General features: G+C 44.1%; 1 protein-coding gene across 6 annotated transcripts in view; it reads left to right on the forward strand.

Annotated features, from left to right (window-relative positions):
* The first annotated feature begins 1,057 nt into the window (after positions 1-1,057).
* The window catches only part of LOC140487105 (uncharacterized), a 99,223-nt gene continuing 72,352 nt past the window's right edge, over positions 1,058-27,928 (forward strand). For 2 of the 6 annotated variants that reach the window (XM_072586585.1, XM_072586589.1), the window contains exons 1-3: positions 16,930-17,419; positions 20,863-21,004; positions 21,909-22,057. In XM_072586585.1, coding sequence (XP_072442686.1) covers positions 17,279-17,419; positions 20,863-21,004; positions 21,909-22,057 — 432 coding nt within the window. In that variant the 5' untranslated portion in view covers positions 16,930-17,278. Of the gene's footprint in view, positions 1,539-16,929; positions 17,420-20,862; positions 21,005-21,908; positions 22,058-27,928 lie in introns of those variants that run through there. The other 4 variants (XM_072586588.1, XM_072586590.1, XM_072586591.1 and 1 more) reach the window with 3 other exon arrangements.

Below are 27,928 nucleotides of genomic sequence, written 5' to 3' on the forward strand. Positions count from 1 at the left end.
GGTAAGGGAGAGGAGGAGATATTCTACTCCCTGCGGTGCCCACCTCTGAGGCATCAAGAGTATTGGTGAATTAATAACTTATTTATTCACCTATTTTTCTAATCAACCTGGTCAGAGATGTAATTACACACTTCTAGACTAGGTGGACCTTGAATTCCGGTTTCTCGGTTCAGGGGTAGAGACTACCTCCGCACAAGAGCCCCTTCATTGATTGACTAATTGAGCATTGCTAGTTAGAGGGTTACAGCTTGGGATGAAGGTATTCGCAGCTCCAGACTGAACTAAGAAATCACATCGGTCTTGAAGCGTTATCTCCACTCACTACAGATGCTGCCAGACCTGCTGAAATTCTCCAAAATGTTAATTTTATTGCAGACTAGCCGATGTAGTTTATTGTTAAAGGATGAGCTTTGAGGTTTTAATGTATGCTTTTCAGTTACAGTAAAGTTCAGGAAGTGGTACGGAGCAAGGTCTGGAGCCTGGTTTTGAATGTGTAAAGACTGGATAAATTATGGCTTTATACCGTTGAAATGAAACAACCGAAAGATTACCATATACAGTAAACGTATATGAGATAACAAGGGAAATTTGAGATTTATTTAGGGTTAAATCGTGTCTGAAGGGGGCGCAGGTTCCAACCGGATAAAGCAATTGGTTAAAGTAATAAACCACGTGGACACATTGAGGAACAGTGGTAGTGTCAGACTTCTGAGTCTAACTTGCTTCGCGTTTGTGTCATAACATCTCTGCACATGCTGATTAAAATATCTACCTTCCAAACATTAACAAGGAGCAGTGGAGTAAGGCGGGGGCTACCTTTCTAACAATATCGACTAATTGCTCTGTTGAAAACTAGAGCGTTTAATTCAGTGTGAATTCTGACATGGCTTGAAGGAAAACTATCTGCGAAAGAAAGCACTTTTAAAGATAACCAACAGAATACAATTCAATGAGACACATTTCGGATTAGATGTACCATTTTATTTCCTGGTGTCTTTGGCCTGATGATCAGTTTTTTTTGACCATATTTTTAGCTTTACTACACTCTGTTCTGGCACGCAGGTCATTTTTTTCCTGCCGTTGATGATTGAAGTGCCTCTGGAGACCGGGTCCCGTTTAGTTTATTCATGAATGTTGCAGGTTTGGCCTGGGATCAGTGTCCTGCGCTGAACAGCCCGTGGCTTAACCAAGGCTGCTGACGATCTGCGTGTCCTTGCTTAGTTTAACATGGATCAGTACGAATTTAAACCGACGTATGTTGCAAACTCTGAAGCTTTAGCCGCGATCTTGTGCATACGGCGCAAGCTTAACGTGGGGTCTAACCTTGGCGCACAAACTGAGCTCGGCTTCGACCCAATTTCGGTGGCCTTTAGCGCCCTCTCGGCCCCTCTGCTTTCTACTGACTCCGGGGAATTCCCAGCGGGCGCGAAGGATCGGAGAAGGGAGCGAGCGGCTGAGATTGAAGGCAGCAGCCGGGATCCGCGCTCGACCCCCGGGCAGAGGGAGGAGCGCAGTGCCCGGGGGTGGGATAGTAGGAGGTAGGAGGCGGATTCACGGCACAAAGAACAAAAGCAGCGAATGTGAGAGATAGGAGATTAGTGTGTGGCCTGGAAACGATAGCCGGGAGGTCGTCATAAACTGACCAGCCGTTTAACGAATATTTTTGTTTTCCTGCAAAGTTGCAATTGTAATTTTAGCGAAATGTCAATCTCTACAACACGCATGTTTTTATTATTTGTGGCAGGAATTCGGAAACAAATGCATATTTATCTTAATCCACCTCTTGAGATGTTTTACCACAACAAGGGCTCCATATAAATGCCAGATTTAATGTTACGTCCAACAGTCAAAGCCACAAACGAGCCGTATTCAACTAAATAGAACACTTATTTCCTAACGTAACAAGGACATGTTGGAAAGGACAAAAGTGTTGAAGGGCGTGGACAACTTTGCCCTGGTGCACGCTTCCGGCATTTTCTGTTTTTATTTTGATTTGCCAGCGTTCTTTTAGTCACAAATGTATCAGTCAGGATTGGAGTTGCAAATGATATGAGAGTGATGACAGCTGCAGAGCACTCAAATACCCTGACTCTGAAATGGCCTCTAGGTTTTTTTCTGGTTTAAGTGAAGCCTGAAGCAATTTACTATCAGTGGTTGTTTCTTCTGACCAGATGAATTGTGGAGGACTTAGTTAGTTTTAATTAATTATTCATTTCTAATTAAACCAAGCTTGAAACTTGAAAGAGTTCAGAAAAGATTTACAAGGATGTTGCCAGGGTTGCAGGATTTGAGTTATGGGGAAAGGCTGAACAGGCTGGGGCTGTTTTCCCTGGAGCATCGAAGGCTGAATGGTGACAATATAGAAGTTCACAAAATTATGAGGGGTATGGATAGGATAAATACACAAAGTCTTTTCCCTGGGGTGGGGGAGTCCAGAACTAGAGGGCATAGGTTTAGGGTGAGAGGGGAAAGATATAAAAAGGGACCTAAGGGGCAACTTTTTCATGCAGAGGATGATACATGTATGGAATGAGCTGCCAGCGAAAGTGGTGGAGGCTGGTACAATTGCAACATCTAAAAGGCATCTGGATGGGTATACGAATAGGAAGGGTTTGGAGGGATACGGCCAAGTGCTGGCAAATGGGACTAGATTAGGTTGGGATATCTGGTCGGCATGGACGGGTTGGATGGAAGGATCTGTATCCATGTTGTACATCTCTATGACTCAATGACTGGCAGAGGTAAGGACATTACCACTATGTCACAAGAGTCCTTAAGTAATAACTGAATATCAGATATAATAGAGTCCTTTATTTTCGAGCCACTTCCACAATCCCTGCTCCAATTTATTTTAAATTCAGCTGTGCATATACCATCCCACACCAAAATCCTGTTTTCATATTACTTCACTCAATGGGAAGAGACTGAGAATTTCCCCCTTAGGAAGGCCCTTATATTCACTTACATCCTTTATTTATCAGAGTCGAAAAGTGTGCTGAAGAGCTTATGCTCAATATTCGATTCTCCTGCTCTTCAGATGCTGCCTGACCAGCTGTGCTTTTTCCAGCACCACACGTTTCGACTCTGATCTCCAGCATCTGTAGTCCTCACTTTCTCCTCCTTTATTGATTATCCTAGCAGAGTTCAATAGAGATGTAAAAAAGATTGGGGATAGAGTCTATGGGAGAAGAGCACATAGGGATTTAAAGGAGTTGATGAGGATAGTGACTGGAAGAAGGAAGTGAATATATTGTAGGCAAACTTGCAGACCATGCAAATATAGTTGGAAAAGCAGGTTGCGAGAGGGGTACAGGCAGTTCGCAGAGTGATATTGATAGGTTAAGTAAATGGGCAAAAAAGTTAGCAAATGGAGTATAACGTGGGAAAATGTGAAGTTGTTTATTTTGGAAGGGAGAACAAAACAATATTATTTTAAATAGAGAAAAAATGTGTAAGGCTGCAACAGAAAGGAATTTGGGATACTTGTGCACAAAACACAAAGTTAGCACACAAGTGCAGCAGATAATCAGGAAGGCTAGTGGAATGTTGGCCTTTATTACAAGGGGATTGGAGTATCATTGTAGCAAATACTTACTGCAACTGTACAAGTTGCACAAGCTGAGACCACATCTGGAGTACTGTGAGCAGTTTTGGTCCCTTTATTTAAGAAAATACATAATTTCATTTGAGGCAATTCAGAGAAGGTTCTCCAGGATGATTACTAGTTAGGGGGGATTGTCTTATGAGCAAAAGCTGAACAGATTGGGACTTGACTCACTGGAATTTGGGAAAAAGAAAGGTGATCTCATTGAAACATACAGGATTCTTAAGGGACACATTTCTGATGAAGGGCTTATGCTCGAAATGTCGATTCTCCTGCTCGTCGAATGCTGCCTGACTGGCTGTGCTTTTTCAGCACCACACTCTTCGACCCAGGATTCTTAAGGGGCTTGACACGGTAAATGCTGAGAAGGTGTTTCCCCTCATGGGAGAGTCTAGGACCAGAGGGTATAGTCTCAGAATTAAGGGACACCAATTTAAGACTGGAATGAGGATGGTTTGTTTTTCTTTAGAGAGTTGAGAGCCACAGAGAGCTGAGGGACAGAGTCCTTGTGTATATTTAAGGCTGGGAGAGATTCTTGTTCAGTTGGGGAATCAAGGGTTATGGGGAAAAGGGCTGGAGAGTGGACCTGAGGATCTCATTAATCCACCAAGAAAGAGCCGCTAAAATAGAGTACACTCCCAATTTTCTCCCTATTTTATTTGAAACAATGAGGAAAGGAAACCATGGCATGATTGAATCTGTCATGTACTTTTGCTGTTCATCCACAGAATGAGCAATTGAATGGCAGAGGCCATTCAGGGGCCAATCAGCCTACTCCAATTCTGAGGAAAGGTCACTTGACCTGAAACATTAACTCTGATTTCTCTCCACAGATGCTGCCAGACCTGCTGAGATTTTCCAACAACTTCTGTTTTGGTGTCTGATTTACAGCATCTGCAGTTTTTTTTCGGTTTTTCCTCCTATTCCTGATTCTTATGAATATAAAGGGTTTTATATGTGAGGATGAGAATCTTAAATTGGAATTGTTGGGAGATTGAGAGCCAGTGTAAGTCAGCAAGGACAGCTGGTGAATGAACAGACTGTCATACAGTTGAGAACACCATCAACAATGTTTTGGACAGGCTGAAATTTGTGAAAGATAAGAGACTGGCCAGGAGAGGATTGGAATAACCAAGTGTGAAGGTCATAAATCTATGAAAGAGCTTTACAGCAACATCTAAACACATGAATTAGGGACACAGGAATAAATCAGATGGCTCCTCTCACCATGCTGTGCCATTTGATAAAATCACGGTGAATCTGATTGTGACTTCATCTCCACACCTGCCTTTAATAACCATTGATTCCCTTCTTAGTTAAGGTGGACTGAGGCAGAGACGGAGCAGTGCATGAAAGTGGCTACTCTTTGTAAAGGTCAGTAGCTCGTTCTGTGGTTGAACAGCAAGAGTGACGTTACAGATTCCATCTCCACTGTTTTGTTTCCTCATTGTTTCCTCATTGTTTCAGATGAAAATGGAAGAAAATTGGGAGTGTACTCTGTTTCATCAGCTCTTCCTTGGTAGAGTAATAAGATCTCACAGAGATCTATACTAAGTGTGGTCTATAATCTGAAACAAGGGTAATTTATATTACTCCTCTCAAATCAACTGATCCAACAATTAATATCAATGATGCAGATAATTGGTATTGACTCCAAATGTTGACCAATACCAGATGCTGTAGCCTAAAATTATCAGACACTGAAGATTTGATAAAGAAGCTGAAGTTTGTTTGCAATATTCTGCTCATTCTGCAGTGTGCAGGGTCCTGATTTTTTTTCCTCTCTGGTGCCATACATTTAATATTTCAGTTTTTGTAAAATCGAGAGTTTTTTTGTCCTCCAGTGGTTTGCTCTTCCCCATAGCTGTCACATTATTTGATTTGATTACTGTTAGTTCTCATTGAACAATAGCCATCTACACTGCCCATTGAAATTGATGAGGCCTTTCAGGTCTGTATTAATGTGTGTTTCAATAACATTTCTGACTGGAACTTGGTCATGTGTAAAATAATTGACACAAGTATGGAGCCTACCAACTATCAGCACTTCACTTGAGAACGGAGTAATGTTTAAGATTCTCTTTGGCTGATCTCGAACAAATAAAATGAGGCAACTCAGACTAACAAACTTTTCAACCCTCCCCAAACTTTATTCCCCCTACCATCCCACTTCCCTCCACATGTACTGACTGTTGTGCATTTGGCTGTGTCAGATTTTACCATCTCATCAAAGTAGACATGCCAAGGCAACAGGTGTCAAAGGGCTTTTTATCCATCACAGTTAATTCCAGTTCTATATTTGCTTGCTATTCCATCTTCTCCTCAATGAAAGCATTCTTACCTCAAAATAAGGAGATTGTATGTTGAAGTCCAACTGCAGGGATCATGAGGTGATGGCCTAGTGGGATTATCACTGGACTATTAATTCAGAAACTCAGCTAATGTTCTGGGTTTGAATCCCACGATAGCAAATATGGAAATTTAAATACAGATGACCTTGAAACATTTGTCAATTGTCAGAAAAACCTATTTGGCTCACTGACCTTGAGGGAAGGAGATTTGTCATCCTCACCTGGTCTGGTTATATCTGACTCCAGACCCACACAATGCAGTTGATGTTCAACTGCCTTTTGAAATGGCCTAACAAGCCTCTCAGTTGTACTAATCACTATGAAGCCTCAGCAAAGAAATGAAACTAAATGGACCACTGGCATCAGCCTAGGCACTGGAAAAGATGATAGAAACAGCCCTGTTGACCTTGTAAAGTTCTCCTTACTAACATCTGGGGCTTTGTGCCAACATTAGGAGAGATGTCTCTTAGAATTGTCAAACAACAGCCTGGCAAAGCAGTCTGCTTGATTGGCACCACATCCACAAGCATCTCTCTACCACGATCGCTCACCAGCAGCAGTGTATACTATCTACAGGATGCATTGCAGAAATTCACCAAAGATCCATAGATAACATCTTCCAACCCACGACCACTTCCATGTCAAAGGACAGGGCAGGAGATACATGGGAACATCACTATCTGCAAGGGCTCTCCAAGCATTCATCATCCTGACTTGGAAATATATTGCTGCTCCTTCACTGTTGCTAGGTCAAAATGCTGGAATTCCTTCCCAGAGGATTAGATTAGATTACTTACAGTGTAGAAACAGGCCCTTCGGCCCAACAAGTCCACACCGCCCCGCCGAAGCGCAACCCACCCATACCCCTACATCTACCCCTTACCTAACACTACGGGCAATTTAGCATGGCCAATTCACCTGACCTGCACATCTTTGGAGTGTGGGAGGAAACCGGAGCACCTGGAGGAAACCCACGCAGACACGGGGAGAATGTGCAATCTCCACACAGTCAGTCGCCTGAGGCAGGAATTGAACCCAGGTTTCTGGCGCTGTGAGGCAGCAGTGCTAACCACTGTGCCACCGTGCCGCTCATTATTATGGGTTAACCCACAGCACTGCAGTGGTTAAAGAAGGCAGCTCACCACCATCTTCTTAAGGGCAACTAAGGGCGGGCAATAAATGCTAGCCAGCCAGCAACTCCAATGTCTCACAAGTGAATAAAATAAATCAGGGTTAACATTCCAGAGCGGTAATGAGGTATTGCTACATTGTTACAAGTGTTATCTCTTTTGATTGAGACCTTAAAGCAGAGGTTGTATCAGGCCTTTTTCTCTTGGTTCTATTTTGAAGAAGCTCAGGGGAGATATTCCCAGTATTTTGACCAATATTTATTCCTCAAACAACCTCACAAAAGTAGATTATCAGTTTGTTAGCACAGTACTGTTCCTCGGAGCTTGCTGTACATACTTAGAGCTGTGTTTCCTCCATTATACCAGTGACTACATTTCAGAAGTACTTTATTGGCTAGAAAGCTATAGGTTTAGCGTTTGTGACATCTTGAGGTTGTGAAAAGTGCTATGAAAATGTATGTCCTTCTTTCTGAAGCTGATTGTCATTTCTATTGCATTATTCTGCTTCAGACAAGCCAACTAAACTCAAATGTGTTTTGAACAGTTATCAATATTGTTGTTGTGCTATCAAAACAATTCCCGAGTCTGTGCTTGCTGTTTTGGAGTCGTTGAAAGGCTGAATAGTATCATAGGGCAAGGTCACTCTGAGTCTCACCAATAACATTCATTGGCATATCTGTGCACAGACTAGGCACAACTGCCACTCGCACATCATTGCCTCAAAATGGCCTGAGTATTTTTTGGGATTTACCAATTTTTGCACTGCATGTTATGATTTGAAAAGTGGAGAAGTTTGTTGTAGGTGAAGATTCAGTTATAACATTCAAGAGGGAATTGGACATATATTTGATCATTAATATTTTTCTAGTTCTATGTAGAAATCCCCATTCACCTACGCCATTTTTCTATCACTCTCAAAGAGTCAGCACAGGCGATGAACCAACTGGCCTCCTAATGTGCTTTAAGATCCTATAAAAGATAAGGGAAGCCATTCAGCAGATCTAGTTAATCTATCTAATGTCATAGAGTCATACAGCATGGAAATAGACCCTTTGGTCCAACCAGTCCATGACAACCCTAATCCCAAACTAAACTAGTCACACTAGGCCAACGTCCTTCCAAATATTTATTATTTATGTACTTACCCAAATGTCTTTTAAATGTTGTAACTGTACCAGCGTCTATCAATTCCTCTGGAAGTTCATTCCACACACGAACCATATTCTTTCTAAAAAATAAATTGCCCCTCATATACAGTCATAGAGTCATAGAGAAGTACAGCATGAAACAGACCCTTCAGTCCAACCCGTCCATGCCAACCAGATATCCCAACCCAATCTAGTCCCACCTGCCAGCACCTGGCCCATATCCCTCCAAACCCTTCCTATTCATATGCCCATCCAAATGCCTCTTAAATGTTGCAATTGTACCAGCTTTCACCACATCCTCTGGTAGCTCATTCCATACACGTACCACCCTCTGCGTGAAAATGTTGCCCCTTAGGTCTCTTTTATATCTTTCCCCTCTTGCCCTAAACCTAGGCCCTCTAGTTCTGGACTCCCCAACCCCAGGGAAAAAACATTGTCTATTTACCCTATCCATGCCCCTCATAATTTTGTAAACCTCTATAAGGTCACCCCTCAGCCTCCGACACTCCAGGGAAAACAGCCCCAGCCTGTTCTGCCTCTCCCTGTAGCTCAGATCCTCAAACCCTGGCAACAATATTGTAAATATTTTCTGAACCCTTTCAAGTTTCACAACATCTTTCTGATAGGAAAGAGACCAGAATTGTACGCAATATTCCAACAGTGGCCTAACCAATGTCCTGTATAGCTGCAACATGACCTCCCAACTCCTGTAGGAGAAAGTGAGGACTGCAGATGCTGGAGATCAGAGCTGAAAATGTGTTGCTGGAAAAGCGCAGCAGGTCAGGCAGCATCCAAGGAACAGGAAAATCGACGTTTCAGGCATGAGCCAACTCCTGTACTCAATACTCTGACCAATAAAGAAAAGCATACCAAACGCCTTCTTCACTATCCTATCTACCTGCAATTCCATTTTCAAGGAGCTATGAACCTGCACTCCAAGATCTCTTTGTTCAGCAACACTCCCTAGGACCTTACCATTAAGTGTATAAGTCCTGCTAAGATTTGCTTTCCCAAAATGCAGCACCTTGCATTTATCTGAATTAAACTCCATCTGCCACTTCTCATCCCATTGGCCTATCTGGTCCGGATCCTGTTGTAATCTGAGGTAACCCTCTTTGCTGTCCACTACACCTCCAATTTTGGTGTCATCTGCAAACTTACTTACTGTACCTCTTATGCTCGCATCCAAATCATTTATGTAAATGACAAAAAGTAGAGGGCCCAGCACCGATCCTTGTGGCACTCCACTGGTTACAGGCCTCCAGTCTGAAAAACAACCCTCCACCACCACCCTCTGTATATCTTTTAAAAATCTCTTTTGTCCCAGTGCTCCTATTTCAAGGACCACAAATTCCCCTCCCACATGATCAACAATGCCCTCCAACACGTCTCCTCCACTTCCCACACCTCCGCCCTTGAACCCCACCCCTCCAACTGCAATAAGGATAGAACCCCAGGTCCAGATATCCCACTAATCTCCAGACATAGCGCATTACCCACCGCCTACAATCAGACCCCACCAGCAGAGATATATTTCCCTCCCACCCCTATCTGAGTTCCACAGAGACCATTCCTCCGTGACTCCTGCATTAGGTCCACGTTCCCCCCACCAACCCACCCTCCATTCCCAGCAACTTCCCCTGCCACCGCAAGAGATGTTAAACCTGCGCTGACACCTCTCCCTTCACCTCCATCCTAGGCCCCAAAGTATCTTTTCACATCTGGTAGAGATTTTCCTGCACATCCAAACACCTCACCTACAGTGTCCATTGCTCTCGATGTGGTCTTCTTTAGATTGGTGAGAAAGGGTGCCAACTCGCAGTACATTTCAGGGAACATCTCTGCGACACATGCACCAAACAATCCCACTGCCTGGTGCATGACCACTTCAACTCCAGCTCCCAGTCCACCAAGGATATGCAAGCCCTAGGCTGCCTCCACTGCCAAATCCAAGCCACCTGACGACTGGAAGAAGAATGCCTTATCTTCCACCTTGGGGCCCTTCAACCACATGGCATCAACATCGACTTCACTAGTTTTCAAATCCCCCCTCCCCCCACCTCATCCCAGATCCAACCTTCCAACTTTGCACCACATTGTCTTGACCTGTCGCATTTGTTCATCTTCCCACCTATCTGCTCCACCCTCCTCACCAACCTATCACAATCAGCCCCCACCTGCATCTACTTATCATCTTCCCAGCTACCTTACTCCTCACCCCCACTCTCCTATTTATCTCTCAGCTCCCTTCACCACAACCACCCCCCCACATTCCTGATGAAGGGCTTATGCCTGAAAGGTCGACTCTCCTGCTCCTCGGATGCTGCCTCACCTGCTGTGCTTTCTCAGCGTCACACTTTTCGACTCGGGTATTTATGAATGCTGGTCAGAAAGTCCTGACCTTTTCAGTAAAACAAAAAAAACCGCAGAACCTGGAGATGTGAAACAAAGAAAAACACAAATTGCTGAAGAAATTCTGCAGGTCTGTCAGCATCTGTGCAGAGAAAACTGAGTCCAGTGACCCTTCTTCAGAACTGAGCAGCTAGGAAAAGGTGGTATATATGCTGATGATGGAGTGGTGGAGGGACAAGGAGAGCGCAGAGAGGTAGAGGTGGAGATAGAGCCCCGAGAGGGAGAGAATAGAAATGCTAGGCTGTTAAAAGTATTGTTGATAGTAAGCTGGTGAAGAAGAAAATTTAAAGATGACTCAACATTGAGTTTGACAATTTTAGAGCCGGAACAGCTCCTTCCGTGTCTTTAAGCCACCCCAACATCCCAGGTCCTGTCATGTCTGGGCTGTTTTCAGCAAAGTCAACCCATTTCACACACTGGTAGTTCCTATTATCTCTTATTATTCGATTAGATTCCCTACAGTGTGGAAACAGGCCCTTCGGCCCAACAAGTCCACACCGACCCTCCGAAGAGTAACCCACCCAGACCCATTTCCCTCTGACTGATGCACCTAACACTATGGACAATTTAGTATAGCCAATTTACCTAACCTGTACAGTTTTGGACTGTGGGAGGAAACTGGAGCACTCGGAGGAAACCCATGCAGACACGGGGAGAATGTGCAAACTCCACACAGACAGGTGTCCGAGGCTGGCATCGAATCCAGGTCCCTAGCACTGTGAGGTAGCAGTGCTAGCCACTGAGCCACCGTACCACCCCTTCTTATTATCTTCTATTCTTCCCTAGCTTAATATCAATAATCCCTTTGTCTGCCTAAACTTTTTTTCTCTCTCTCTGGGCTCCATCTCCATCTATCTCTTCACTTCTTTTCCACCCCAACACCCTGCCATCAGTCTAAGTACCACTTTTCCTTGCTGCTTTCAGTTGTGAAGAAAGATCACTGGCCTTAACTCTGTTTTCTCTCCATAGATGCTGCCAGACCTGCTGAGGTTTCAATTTCTATCCTGGGTCTGTGTTGAGTTAAATGTGTCTCAGCAGGGACAAAGACAGGGCACTACAACTGACCTAAGCTTCCTTTTAGCTTGATAAGTCCCCGGGGCCTGATGGTCTACATCCCAGGGTACTGAAGGAGGTGGCTCGAGAAATCGTGGATGCGTCGGTGATTATTTTCCAGAGTTCGATAGATTCGGGATCAGTTCCTGCGGATTGGAGGGTGGCTAATGTTATACTACTTTTTAAGAAAGGTGGGAGAGGGAAAGCAGGAAATTATAGACCAGTTAGTCTGACCTCAGTGGTGGGAAAATTGCTGGAGTGTATTATAAAGGATGAAATTACGACACATCTGGATAGTAGTAACAGGATAGGACAGAGTCAGCATGGATTTATGAAGGGGAAATCATGCTTGACTAATCTTCTGGAATTTTTTGAGGATGTAACTCTGAAGGTGGAAGAGGGTGATCCAGTAGATGTAGTGTACCTGGACTTTCAGAAAGCTTTTGATAAAGTCCCACATAGGAGGTTAGTGAGCAAAATTAGGGTGCTTGGTATTGGGGTCAAAGTACTAACTTGGATTGAAAGTTGGTTGGCTGATAGGAAACAAAGAGTAGTGATAAATGGCTCCATTTTGGAATGGCAGGCAGTGACCAGTGGGGTACCGCAGGGATCAGTACTGGGACCGCAGCTTTTTACAATATATGTTAATGATATAGAAGATGGTATTAGTAATAACGTTACAAAATTTGCTTACGATACTAAGCTTGGTGGCAGGGTGAAATGTGATGAGGATGTTAGGAGATTACAGGGTGACCTGGACAAGTTAGGTGAGTGGTCAGATGCATGGCAGATACAGTTTAATTTGGATAAATGTATGGTTATCCACTTTGGTGGCAAGAACAGGAAGGCAGATTACTACCTAAATGAAATCAATTTAGGTAAAGGGGCAGTACAGAAAGATCTGGGTGTTCTTGTACAGCAGTCAATGAAGGTAAGCATATAGGTACAGCAGGTAGTGAAGAAGGCTAATAGCATGCTGGCCTTCATAACAAGAGGGATTGAGTATAGAAGCAAAGAGGTTCTTCTGCAGCTGTACAGGGCCCTGGTGAGATCACACTTGGAGTACTGTGTGCAATTCTGGTCTCCAAATTTGAGGAAAGACATTCTGGCTATTGAGGGAGTGCAGCGTAGGTTCACAAGGTCAATTCCTGGAATGGAATGGCAGGATTACCTTACACTGAAAGACTGGAGCGACTGGGCTTGTATACCCTTGAGTTTAGAAGACTGAGAGGGGATCTGATTGAGACATATAAGATTATTAAAGGATTGGACACTCTGGAGGCAGGAAACATGTTTCCGCTGATGGGTGAGTGCCGAACCAGAGGACACAGCTTAAAAATACGGGGTAGACCATTTAGGACGGAGATGAGGAGAAACGTATTCACCCAGAGAGTGGTGGCTGTGTGGAATGCTCTGCCCTGGAGGGCAGTGAAGGCCCAGTCTCTGGATTCATTTAAGAAAGAGTTGGATAGAGCTCTCAAGGATTGTGGAATCAAGGGTTATGGAGATAAGGCAGGAACAGGATACTGATTAAGGATAATCAGCCATGATCATATTGAATGGTGGTGCAGGCTCAAAGGGCAGAATGGCCTACTCCTGCACCTATTGTCTATTGTCTATTAAGATAGCGTGGGGGAATGAAATTCAGCCAAAGCTCCTGCTCTGTTTCACTGGCCAGTGAGCCCATTTAGATCAGAGTGGTGCTGGAATTAAGACTGGGTGGGTGTGTGGGTATTACCTTATCAATTTAAATGTCCACTAGTACTTTGGCTTTGAAGTGAAAAGATGACCTTTGGGTGAAGTACTGACACTTTAAGAGCTGTGAACCACGGCCCAATTGAATAGTAAGCCTACGCCTGTTGCTACGTCCATGTAACTCAGCAAGAGTTAATAGAGACAGGAATGCAAGCGAAAAGGTCTGGGTAAAAATGAGATCATAATGTTTGCTGTTTGGTGTGACTAGGCTTGGCAATACATTTTTAAGAAGTTCTGCTGTGGTGCACTGGCTCTGCCTGAAGCCAGTTGGTTGCATGACATTGAAATCTGGCCAGTGTTGGTTTGTGGGTTTTCATTCAAAACCACTTTCCGTAACTACTTCCTGAACAAAGGTGGATAATATCTTCTCACTTTTGGGGGTGAGAAAGAGATAACTGACAACACAAATCAGCAGTTAGAAAGTTTCAAGATCCACTTCAGAGATCTGAGCAGTAATGAGGGAATACGGCAGTCTCAAAAATACTGCCTTTCACTTAAAAAAAATACAATGGCGATGGATCGAAGGAAAGTTCATCCACAGCTAACACCTTTAAGACAGATTAACTGGTCATTATCTCGTTGGTGTTTGTGGGAAATTACAACGTGAAAACTGGCTGCTATACTTCTTGTGTTACGACAGTAACTACCGTCAAAACTAAATCATTGTGTAGAATACATTTTGGAACATTGTGGCTCCTGAAAGGAACACTCCAAATGCAATATATTTTAAAATTCAGAGTGCAAAAGAAGAAAGACAAGCTTTTATGTGCATTGCAAAGTGTGGCTCCAAATTCGTAATTAACCTTGAGTTAGAATCTATCCACCTCCACTGTGCTGGAGACCTGGCTTGGGGTAGCTTTACTACTGGAGGTGGCCAGTAATATTGGGACTGATTTGGGGAAGGAGTCAGTCAAGGGCACAGTGTATTCATCAAGCAGTATTTACAGAACAGGGAGAAAATGCACAATTTAATTAAGCTGCACTCCGTAAACATGGTGCCATATGAGATCTCCAAGGGTATTTGGGCCACCTGATGGTCACAGCGAGTGCTGCAGGTGGCAGGAAGCAAGCAACATTTGGCTGAGAGTTACCACGGAGACAGACGCATGTAGTTGCTAAGAGGATATTAATGTAGTCCCGTCTGCAGAGTGTCTGCTGGGTCCTAGAACCTGCAGACTCAGTACAGATCACAATAAACTATCCTGCATTTCAAAAGACGCTTCACAACCTTGCTGCTCTGTTCTGTTGTCTGTCACTGGTTGATTGTATTCCTGATTTGCTGTGTTTCTCACTTCATGGCACAAACTTCTTCCTTTCCATTTTTGTTTGCTCGCCAGCTCCTCCCCCGTCCCACCACCTCCCTGACCCCAAATATGTTGTTTTCTGCTGGAATCCATATTCCAGAGCTTTCAGTTGGGCTGTCTGACATGCCAGGTGCAAGTGAAGACAGTGTAACTTGTCTATTCAACTGTGGGGGCATCTCAGCAAAACTCAATCATGCACCCACCCCACATTTAGACTTGCACAATCCAGCCGGCATCACTGGACAGATTTCAGGGATAATTTGTGCACTCGCTTACCCAGTCTGTTCAGCTCAATTGTAATTCTCAGTTAACTCAGCATAGACATGGGATGAAACCTTTCTGCTGCATTTATCAACTGAGAACAGATGGTGCATGTTGTGATCTACACTCAACTAGAATGGTTCAGCTGTGCGTAAGGGGCATGCATTTTGATGCAGGTCTGTATGTATCTCAACAATGCCTAGATTCCTAGTAAAGGCAGTGACATGACTGGCAGTCCAATAGCAGCATCCTATTCCAAACTAACATGCCCAGTACCAAGGCACTAATTGCTCAGAGCAGGGCACATTGACTGTATGTCCCAGAAGCAACTGCATACTCAGTCTCATGGCAGGAGACTGCTGGGGAAGAGCACAAATACCTTAGGGATGTACTCAGACTAAACCTGAAGAGATCAAACATCTCTCCTTTCTCATGGGAGACGCTGTCATCTCAATCAGGAAGGTTAATTTACAAAAGTGCTATCCTGGGAGACATTTTCAGGGACATACCGAGATAAAGTCAAGGCAGTGGAGAGAGGGCATGTAGCTCCAAACCCCTTATCTACCCAATCCTTCAAGAACCACGTACTCACAGAGATCATGCATTGGACTGATTTGTGGTCTCAGAACCTGGCACGTCATTCTCGTTCCTGAGAGACTGCCTAAGAGAAGACACACTTACATTGCAGTATTAAAAGAAACTCTTGCATTTGTTTAGCGCCTTTCACAACCACAGATGTGCTAACGTGCTTTATATACCATGAAGTCACATCCAGTATGTTGAACTACAGTCACGGTTGTAATGTAGGGAACATAGCAGCCAATTCGAACACAGCGAGCTTCCACAAACAGCAATTTGTTTTCTTTACTCATTCCCAGGATGAGGATATAGCTGGCTAGGCAGCATTTATTGCCCGTCACTAATTGCCCAGAGGGCAGCTGAGAGTCAACCACTTTGCTGTGGGTTTGGAGTCACATGTAAGGCACACCAGGTAAGGATGGCAATTTCCTTCCCTCAAGGACATTGGTGAACCAATGATACTGACCAATTAGTGTGTTGTTGATTGGGAGATAAATATTAACCAAAACACTGGGGATAACTACCCTACTCTTCTATGAAATAATGCCATAGAATAATTTGTGCCCACTGGATAGGGTAGATAATACCTCCAGTTTAGTATTTCATAAAAGGGAAGGCAGCTGTGACAGGACAACACAGCTTCAGTACTGCAGCTGAATGTCTGCTTTAAATTTGTACCTCAAGCCCTGGGGTGCGACTTGAACTTTCTGACCCTGAAGTGAGATTGTTACCAACTGAGCCGGGCTGAAAGATCTGTAAGAGTAAGGAAGAAGCAGTGAGTTTTTTTTTGTTGGGGGTGCAGGTTACTACATGGACTTCGGTGTTTGTTCCATTGGGGTCTACATTTTCTTGGTGTGAAATTTTATTTAGCAATACATTTATACTGTAACATTAAAGGCGCTATTTGTTTCATTATTCTGCAGTTTGTGACCGGGCAGGTTCAGCTGTGTTCGTAGATTACCTCTATCTTATGCTTGGCTGACAATTTCTGAAGTTTACCGCTCAATCCATTTGCAAAGCAACATAATGTTAGTCAAGCATTTTATTTCAAAAATATACTTTATTCATAAAAAAAAGTATATTTGTATATATAGTCACAAACGCAATTCTATTCTGCGCAGTTGCATATCAATTAAACAAACAAAATATTGGCGTCTGACTATTATAAAAAACACTTAGCGTTAAACATAACGTTACTCAGACAACGTATAACCCACATCCATGACACTGTACAGTCTCAGACACTAGGACCTTGCAGGTTCCAAAAGGATGGCTCTTGTTTCCCCTCCAGAAAACTCCCCGTGTCTGTCACATGGAAGTTGGGGGGGGGGGTACATTAATCACGGCTCTCGCTGCTGTGAGAGAAAACAACAGATTTGTAATAAACACACGCCGAGGAGGCATTGAGATTCAGTTCAGCTTCAAAGGGTGTTTACACACAGAGAGAGAAAGAGAGAGAGGAGGTAAAACTGGGATAGAAACAAAGCCCCCGAGAGAGCGCGGGGGGATGGCGAATTCCTCCTTTCCCCCCTCTCTGCAGGTTTCCTGAGAGAAAGAGTGGAAGCAGTCACTTCATTGATGATTGGAACCGGCTGATCGATCCACCCTGATCTGTGCTGCACCATACAGCCTGCTGGGCTCCATCGAAAAGTTTCCCCTCCTGTGGCATTTTGACCTTTCGATGAGCTCTCGTGGAGACTGTGTAGTCGAGGAGGGGGACAAGCTAGAGGCAGTGATCCAGGTCAGTCACTCTTCCCCAAGGAGGGGGCTCCTGCAATCAGCGCCGAGTTTCACTCCCGCCGGTTTCAGCTTTCTGCACTCGGTCAGTTCACTGATGGGAAACAACGCGAGCAAGTTTGCATTGTGTACTAAGTTAGCTAATGTCAACAGAGCGGGGAGGCAGCTCAAATTGGCCTTACAATCCCCGCGCTCTGGGCAGAGGGCCTTTACTATCTCGCAATCCTGTTCTGCCTCTCCGGTTTCTGATTCCTTATGACTGCAAAGAATTCCTATCCCACAGACTCTGAGGTCTGGGGGGACGGTAATATTAACTTGAAGCACATCAGATTTGAACGGATGGTGTTAAACGCCGGACTCTTCAATGCACCCACGGATTCCCCACGCGTACAATAAACTGATGGGGGACGTGGGAATTAAGCTGTCGTGGATATGTTTAATCAACATCTTGAGGGACATGGATAGGGTGAATAGGCAAGATATGTAGGTGTCGGTGTTGGACTGGGGTGGACAAAGTTAAGAATCTCACAACACCAGGTTATAGTCCAACACGTTTATTTGGAAGCACTAGCTTTCGGAGCGCTGCTCCTTCATCAGGTGAAAAAGCAGCGTCTCCGAAAGCTAGTGCTTCCAAATAAACATGTTGGACTAGAACCTGGTGCTGTGTGATTTTTAACTGTGAATAGGTAAGGTATTTCCCCAAGGGTCAGGGAGTCCAAAACTAAAGGGAATAGGATTAAGGTGAGAGGGGAAAGATATAAAAGGGACCTAAGGGACAACGTTTTCATGCAGAGGGTGGTGCGTGTATGGAATGAGCTGCCAGAGGAAGTGGTCGAGGCTGGTACAATTACAGAATTAATAAGGCATCTGGATGGGTATATGAATGGGAAGGGTTTAGGGGTTATGGGCCAAATGCTGGCAAATGGGACTAGATTAGGTTAGGATATCTTGGATGAGTTGGGCCGAAGGTCCTGTTTCCAAGCTTACATCTGTATGACTATTTAACCTGTTCAGATGTGTAATGACACACATCTGGAGCCTGGTCTTTTGGCTCAAAGATAGGGACACTACTGCTCTGTGGAGAAAGTGAGGACTGCAGATGCTGGAGATCAGAGCTGAAAATGTGTTGCTGGAAAAGCGCAGCAGGTCAGACAGCATCCAAGGAACAGGAGAATCGACGTTTTGGACATAAGCCTGAAGAAGGGCTTATGCCCGAAACGTTGATTCTCCTGTTCCTTGGATGCTGCCTGACCTGCGCTTTTCCAGCAACACATTTTCAACACTACTGCTCTGTGAAAAGAACCTTCATTGAACTGTAGTACAGAGAATATGAATTGGTGAAAGACTGCTAGGGGAGTCAGTGAGCAGACCATTATCCACATAATCAAGAGGTAGGGTGTTGTAGTTAGGTAAATATTTGAGGGAATTTAATAGTGGGATGAATGGGATAGAATTTATCTTGAACACTGGAACCTGGTAGATGAACCGAATGGTCTTTCTGGTCCTGGATGTTTCTTTGACCCTGGTCTGAGTGGTCACTCTTCATGTGAGCCCAAATGGTGACTTCTAATGGGATATCAGTTGGAGGGAGTTGACTACCTAGTCTCATCCATTAACTGCACATTCCATGACAAGGCACCATATAGCTGTCAGGGGCAGGAGCCCTAGTCTATAACTGCACTCAATACTCCTCACGAAGTCCAGCTGAGACCTGCTAGCACAGCTCAGAGCAGAACCTTGGGGACTGTATAATTCCGTGTCACACCAAGGATCACAGAATGGTTATTGTGCAGAGGGAGGTTATTTATCCCTTTGAATCCTTGCAAAAGCAACTCAATTATTCCCACTCCTTCACCTTTTCCTGACAGCCCAGTGCTTTGTCTGGTTGGATAATTATCTAATTCCCTTTTCAAATCCCCAGATGAACCGTTTCCACATGTGTCTCAAGTTATGCATTCTAGATCCTAACCATTCACTGAGAAAGTAAGGTTTTTCCTGAGGGCATAGGTTTAGGGTGAGAAGGGAAAGATATAAAAGAGACCTAAGGGGCAACTTTTTCATGCAGAGGGTGGTATGTGTATGGAATGAGCTGCCAGAGGATGTTGTGGAGTCTGGTACAATTGCAACATTTAAGAGGCATTTGGATGGGTATATGAATAGGAAGGGTTTGGAGGGATATGGGCCGGGTGCTGGCAGGTGGGACTAGATTGTGTTGGGATATCTGGTTGGCATGACGGGTTGGACCGAAGGATCTGTTTCCATGCTGTACATCTCTATGACTCTATGATCTTTTTGACAATCATAACTGGTTCTGCACCAATGTTGACTAACTGGGGACACCACAGCTTGATATTTGTGTAGGAGCCTTTGGGGACTCAGTTGCATGGAGGAAATTAAACTCGATTTAAACTCAGCTCCACAGTTTCATGCTGAGAATAGCATCAGCTTTCAGGAAGGCTGGAATTACAACTAACATCTGTTTCTCCAGAACGTCACTTTGTCAGGTTGGCATAGTTGTGGGTATGTTCGCTGAGGTGGGAAGTTGATTTGCAGATGTTTCATCCCCTGTCTCGGTGACATCTTCAGTGCTTCGGAGCCTCCTGTGAAGCGCTGCTGTACTGTGTCTTCTGGAATTTATTTGGTTCTGTTCCTGATGTTTCCGGTTGCTGGTTCTTGTAGTTCATTGTAGTAGCCGATATATCAGGTCCACATCTACGTGTTTGTTGATGGAGCCCATGGATGAATGCAGTGCTTCTAGAATTTCTCTGGCTGTCCTCGGTTTAGCTTGTCCTATGATCGTTGTGTTGGCTCAGTTGAATTTGTGGTCCTTGTCATCTGTGTATATGGCTAATAAGGACACTGGTCATGGCATTTAGTGGCCAACTGGTGTTTGTAGATGCAGATTGCTAGTTGGCTGCCTGGTTATTCTATATGGTGTTTTGTGCATTCTTTACATGGAATCCTGTAAATTACACTAGTTTTGCACATGCTGGGTATAGGGTCTTTTGTTCTGGTGAGTTGTCTGAGCGTGGCTGTCAGTTTGTGGGCTGTCATGAATCTGAGTGGTCAGGGAAGTCTAACCAATTAGTCACTAAATGCCATGACCAGCTGTCCCTAGTAGCCATACACACAAATGACAAGGACTGCAAATTTGACTGGGACAACACAACGATAATAGGACAAGCTAAACAGAGGACAGCCAGAGAAAGTCTAGAAGCGTGGCACTCATCCACAGACTTCATCAACAAACACACAGACCTAGACCCAATATACCGGCCACTGCAACAAACTATTGGAGTTGGCAACCGAAAGCAGCAGGATGGAACCAAATAAGTTCCAGAAGACACAGTACAACAGCACTTCACAGGAGGCTCCAAAGCCCTGAAGATGTCACCTAGTCAGGGGACAAAACATCTGCAAATCAACTTCCCAGCTCAGCAAACATACCCACAACTACACCAACTGGCACCCGTTCCCGAATTTTACACAAACCTTGAACTTTGACAGGTTTTTCCATTTGTTTGACAGACATTACAGAGCACGGTGCAGAGTGCAGATAACGGGAAAGACTTTTTATTTCGAGGAGATACTGAGGATTCTCCTCTGACCAGTCTTTCTGCCAAAATACGAGAAATTGTCACCAGAAACCTGAAGGAGGAGGAGAAATCAGGTAAGAACAAGAAGAGTGAAGAACCAACAGAGTAAAAGACCAGCTCCTTACTGATTCATTCAAACTATAAGCTTTTGCAGCCATAGAATCATGGAGTAAAACTGCGGAACACTGTTAACTAGGGAGTGATCTTACTATGTTAACTAAACAGTTAATTACAAAATGTACAAGGATGTTGCCAGGGTTGGAGGATTTGAGCTTTAGGGAGAGATTGAACAGGTTAGGACTGTTTTCCCTGGAGCTTCGGAGGCTGAGGGGTAACCTTGTAGAGGTTTATAAAATCATGAAGGGCATGGATAGGGTAAATAGACAAAGATTTTTTCCCTGAGTGGGGGGAGTCCAGAACTAGAGGGCATAGGTTTAGGGTGAGAGGGAAAAGATATAAAAGAGACCCATGAGGCAACTTTTTCACTTAGAGGGTGGTACGTGTATGGAATGAGCTGCCAGAGGAAGTGGTGGAGACATCTGGATGGGTATATGAATAGAAAGGGTTTGGAGGAATATGGGCCAGGTGTTGGCAGGTGGGACTAGATGGGGTTGGGATATCTGGTCAGCATGGATGAGTTGGACCGAAGGGTCTGTTTCCGTGCTGTACATCTCTATGACCTTTTGATTTTTTTTACTCTGCTATATAAAGCATAACGTTGCACGCTGCCTAGTGTTTAACATATCATTTTAAATAAGTAGTAACTCTGTACAGTAAGGCAATGAGTAATCCTTACTCTGCTGAATACAATGATGCATTGCAGAATGCATTGATGCTGTTAAGTACATAGTCTTGCATTTAGTATCCATTAACTCCAGGAATTGTGAGAAGTAGCCAGTGCCATTTGTCCTTGCACCCCCATTTGATTTGGCTAATTAATCTTACACACCCTTTTGATGTTGGTTCTCTCTGCTGTAGCATTGTCCCTGGAGATGACATCTGTGCTGCCTCTTCAAGAAGAGAATCGCATCTTGCAACAGGAGTTATCCCGGGTGGAGGACCTCCTAGCTCAGAGCCGAGCTGAGCGAGATGAACTGGCGATTAAATACAATGCCATCAGTGAGCGGGTAGGTGAACCAAGGGCACATGAGGATTGACACAACCTGAAAGGACATATTTTCTGCTGGAGACAGGTTGGGCGGAGTTACTGCAAAGTATTTGGTCCAAAGATCACCCAGCTCACATAGACCATGTGGTTGTTTCGTGGCGACACCGGGGTCAGGCTGCCTTTGAATTCACAGTGGGACACCTTGAACTGCTGGGAATCCATATGGTGAAGGAATCTACTGTGCTGTTTCATAGGAAGCCCCAGGATTTCCATCCAGCCACAGTGCAGGAATGCTGATAATGTAGTGGATTTTCAGGGAGACAGTTAGACTCTGTACTCATCTATAAATAGTGGCCAGCATTCCATTCTAGCTCATTTCTCATGCCCTCATTTATCATTAATGAAAGATAAGGATGAGGGTTTATGTAGGTCATGAGTTGGTCATATACCTGACCAAACCGGCTCTATTTGGGATAGGCGGCTCTGAGCATCCCACAGGAGATCGGGCTGGCCTTACAAGAACTCATGGTTCATGATCTCTTCTGAGGTGTCATGAACCACAGTCTGGATGAGGAAACCCATTTTAATAATCGATATCAAAATTATATTTGCACCTACTTCTTTTAAGAGCCTAGGATGTGGGCATCAGGTCCTCTGGACTTTAGTTATTATGGTTAAGAGATTGCCCAAGACCTTACCCCTAGTCCCTTACTTCCTTTCACATCTTGATTTTTGATTTATCTTTGAGAAGTTTTATTCCACAGTGAAGACAGACACAAAATACCTGTTCAACAATTCTGCCTTTTCTTGGTCTTGCACCCACTTAGGGTGACATTTAAGGTGATATTGGGTGAGTGCTGTGCTATAGGAGGTGCTGTCCTTTGCCTGGTACATTAGGTTAAAGTTCTCTCATGTTGATTTAAAAAAACCCATGACACTATTTTAAAGAAGAGCGTGACTACCTTCTCCAGTTTATCCCTTACCTAAGGACACAAATGATCACGTCACTAACACTGGTGGTGGTTTGCTGTATGCAACTTGGTTGCCGGGTTTCCTTCAGTAAAACAGACTACATTCCCAAAAACAATCTTAATTGACAGTAAAATACTTAGGGATTGAGCTGGTGAAAGGTGCTGTATTGTTCAATTCTTCCTTTTAAGAATTGTGGTTTTGACCCTTCAGCCTGGGTTTTGTTTTGTTGACGCTGGTGTATCTGGAAGACGCTTTTGTAGCAAGTTGTCCTCCCACTCATCGTGCTTGCCCCATGACCTGGCACCTTGCTTGGGATGGAAAACTGTGTTTACGCTGGTGATGCGGATTCATCGTCTGTTCAGAATGTGCTTAGATTTCATTAACAAGGCAAATGGTGGCAGTGGCCCAGGAGCAGTCAGCCTGCCTGGGCTTGCCTTCCCTCTTGAGTAACTCATCAACATGTCTCAACATGCCTTAGTATAGAACCTGAGCTTTAGCATCACTGAATACTTCCAATTTAAGGCATTGACTTGCGATACGCCTGCAACACCTCCCATTCCAAGCTACCACAGTATCGGCCTGAATAATCTTTGTGTTTTAGGTTTCACTTTCAAGTTTTCCATTAGGCCGTGTTGGTTGCTGTGATCCTTAATAAGGTACTGAGCCATAGAGACTAGGGGAGTTCTAGCTGTAGAGTTGGAGGCTTGTCTCAAGCCACTATAACACACATACACAAATTGTAAGGGAAATCATCAACATACAACATAGAATCGCTACACTGTAGAAGCAGGCCATTCAGCCCCTTGATGACTCTCCGAAGAGCATCCTATCCATTCCTGAACTTGTATTTCCTCATGACTAATTCACTTATCCTGCACATTCCTGGACACTACAAAGCAATTTCCTATGGCCAAACTGTCTAACCTGCAGGAACCTGGAGCACCTGGAGGAAGCCCCTGCAGACACAACGAGAATGTGCAAACTCCACACAGACAGTTGTCTGAGACTGGATTCGAACCCAGGACCCTGGTGCTGTGAGGCAGCAGTGCTAATGACTGAGCCACTGCTGCCCCATGCTGAGAGAGACAAGCCATATTTCCGTAAAATCTGAAGGCCTGAAATTGAATAAGCTTCTATTGGTTCTTAGGTAAAATTGGACTTTATGTCTATTTAACCTGAGGATAAACCAGAGCAAGTTTCAGAAACAAAAACAACTACTTGGACCATCAAATCAGTGCTGACCCTTTACCTAAAATAATCCTGCTGCCTTACTTTTGCCTCTCAGCCCTGTATTATTTTAGAATCCCTACAGTGCAGATAGAGGTTATTTGGCCCATCAAGTCTGCACAACCCCTCCAAAAAGTTTGCCATCCAAACAACCCTACATGAGGGATTTTACCCATGACTAACCCATCTTGGCTTCCCCTATTCATGGCAATTTTACATGGCCAATTCACCTAAACTTCACGTCTTTGAACTGTGGGAGCAATCTTCACCCAGTGAGAGAACCCACACAGGCACAGGGAGAATATGCAAACTCCACTCAGACAGGGTGGAATTGAACCCAGATCCCTGGCACTGTGAGGCAGCAGTGCTAACTATTGAGCCACTCATTACCCTCTACTTCATATGTTTATCCAGCTTTTCCTTAAAGGCAATGATCTATGTTTCAACCACTACCTGTCCAAACCAATCCTGCATTCAGTGACATAGATTACTTGGAATTAAGGATATCACAATAGTCTTGCCCTTGGTCACTAGATCAGGCATTGTGTTTATTTATTCATGGAGGGAATGTGGGTGTCACTGACTGTCGTGGATCTGATGAGCTCTCTGTCATTTCAGAGAGCAGTTAAGAATCAACCCCATTACTTTGGGTTTGGAGTTACATGTGGGCCAGACCAGTTAAGGATGGCAGATTTCCTTCCCTGAACGGCACTGGAGAACCAGATAGGCTTTTATCATCGACATTGGCTACATAGTCATCATTTGACGATCTGTTCCAGAACTTTTTGAACTATTGAATTTAAATTTCACCATCCATCACAGTGGATTTTAAACCTGTGTTGCCTAACCATTAGCCTGGGGTTCTGGATGAATAAACTAGTGACACTAACACTATACCACCACTGGCCCATTTGAGTGAGTGAGGCCAGGATTAAGGGCTTGGATGTAAGGTCTGTTTTGATCAAATATCTTCATGGCCAGATCACAGGCATGAAGAATGGTTAGATACCAGAGAGTATTTGCTGACTGTGGAATTTGGTGATTGCCGTCTTCAGCAGGGGAGAGAGAGAAAATTTTTAAAAATCAAAACCTGGAGACGTGACAGGTTTTAGTTCAAAACAAAAACAAAGCGTTGGATTTTACTTGTGAAAAAAAAACTAACCATAGAGGCACTATTGCCTGTTCACCCCATCCGATCTATGCCTGCCTTCCACAGAGCCATCCTGGGTTATGAGAATTCCCTGAATTATCCGAATCTTCTGTAAGATTTTTTCCCTTCATGTGCCAATTTATTTTATTCTTGGGCTCACTGATCATTTGTTTGCACAGCGCTCATGGGCAGGAGTTCCAGGATGTTAATCCCCACTAATCCCCTCCCTCAGCCTGTATGCCAGAAAGCTTAGAGTCTTTTGCTTGATCCTAACCTTGTTTTCATACTTCCCAGCAATCAGCTGACTTTCAGTTCCTCCAGCAGCCTTTCCCCACCCTCATTTTTCACATATTCAGGAGCAACACAATGCTTTGCTTGGTTGCCATGGCGGCAGCCTCTCAGGGAGGCCGGTGATGTTCCAGAGAATGGCAGGGTCTATTGGTATGGAAATTTTGAGAGGAAAGCAATGAGACACTCGACCATCTGGGTATGCAGGGACTGTGGGGGCAGGGGGACCGGAATGAGGTGGCAAAAATAATTCTGAGACCTCCCTCAGTATAGTCTGCAGGAATTCATGGCTTTGATGTTTCTGAACCATTTCATGGGGAGAAAAACAGATCTTGAATTTCTAACAGATTGCTGCATGTTAACAGTTTAACCATAATGTGGCAGGCTGTTAAAGGGTAGTTTCTAATTAAGTGTCAAACATGAAAAGCCATGGAATTGAATTCCAGCAAGGGATGAGTACAGAAAGGGAGACCATGCAGCTCTTAAAAGGTATGATGGTTTTGGTCTACAAAAGAACATTTAATAGAAACAAGAGTAGACTGTGTGACCTCTTGAGGTAAAAACAATGACTGCAGATGCTGGAAACCAGATTCTGGATTAGTGGTGCTGGAAGAGCACAGCAGTTCAGGCAGCATCCAAGGAGCAGTGAAATCGACGTTTCGGGCAAAAGCCCTTCATCAGGAATAAAAGAGCCTGCTGTGGTTGACTTTCAGCTCCAATTGAACAATCTTAAATATATTAAGTATGCGCTTACAAACATGCGAATCAGTGCGGGAGTAGGGCCTTTAAGACTACTTCACCATTCAATAAGATCATGGCTTTGAACTGATTACTCCACATTCTTGCCCACCCCCGATAACATTTCATCACCTTGCTCATTGAGAACCTGTCTGGCTTGGTCTTAAAATATTCAAGATCTTCCACCATCTTTCTGAGGAAGGGCATTCTGAAGACTGCCAGTCCTCTCATGAAAAAAAAAATTTCTTCATAAAACATAGAACAGTACAGCACACTACAGGCCCTTCGGCCCTTGATGTTGTGCTGAACTTTTATTCAACTCTAAGATAAAGCTAACCTGCATACCCTTCATTTTACTATCATCCATGTGCCAATCCAAGAGTTGCTTAAATGTCCCTAATGTATCTGACTCTACCGCCACTGTTGGCAGTGCATTCTATGCACCCACCACTTTCTGTGGAAAGAACCGATCTCTGACATCTCCCCTAACCCTTCCTCCAATTACCTTAAAATTATGCCCCCTTGTGATAGCCATTTCTGCCTGGGTAAAAGTCTCTGACTATTCACTCTATCTATGCCCCTCATCATCTTGTACACTTCTATCAAGTCACTTCTCATCCTTCTTCGCTGCAATGAGAAAAGCCTTAGGCTCCCTCAACCTTTCTTCATAAGACATGCCCTCCCAGTCCAGGCAGCATCCTTGTAAATCTCTTCTGCACCCTCTCTAAAGCTTCCACGCCCTTCTTATAATGAGTGACCAGAATTGGACACAATATTCCAACTGTGATCTAACCAGGGCTCTATAGAGTTGCATCATAACCTGGCAGTTATTAAACTCAATCCCTCTGCTAATGAAAGCCAACGGACCATATGCCTTCTTAACAACCCGGTCAACTTGGGTGGCAATTTTGAGGGATCTGTGGACATGGATCCCAAGATTCCTCTGTTCCTCCACACTGCCAAGATTCCTGCCTTTAACCCTGTTTTCTGCATTCAAATTCAACCTTCCAAAATGAATCACTTCACACTTTTCCAGGTTGAACTCCATCTCCCACTTCTCAGCCCAGTTCTGCATTCTGTCAATGTCCCGTTGCAACCTACAACAGCCCTCCACACTATCCACCAGTCCACCAACCTTCGTGTCTTCAGCAAACTTATTAACCCACCCTTCCACTTACTCATCCAGGTCATTTATAAAAATCACAAATAGCAGAGGTCCTAGAACAAATCCTGTGGAACACCACTGGTCACCGATCTCCAGGCTGGACACTTTCCACTAATATCACCCTCTATCTTTCAATTCTCCATCTAGACAGCCAGATTTTCCTGTATCCCTCATCTCTTACTTTCTGAATGCACCTACCATGCGGAACCCTGACCAAACACCTTGCTAAAATCCATGTACACCACATTCACTGCTCTCCCTTCATCACTGTGTTTTGTCACATCCTCAAAGAATTCAGTAAAGCTAGTGAGGCATGATCTGCCCCTCTCAAAGCCATACTAACTATCTCT

This window comes from Chiloscyllium punctatum, chromosome 16 (assembly GCF_047496795.1).
Source record: "Chiloscyllium punctatum isolate Juve2018m chromosome 16, sChiPun1.3, whole genome shotgun sequence".
In the NCBI taxonomy this organism is placed as follows: domain Eukaryota; kingdom Metazoa; phylum Chordata; class Chondrichthyes; order Orectolobiformes; family Hemiscylliidae; genus Chiloscyllium; species Chiloscyllium punctatum.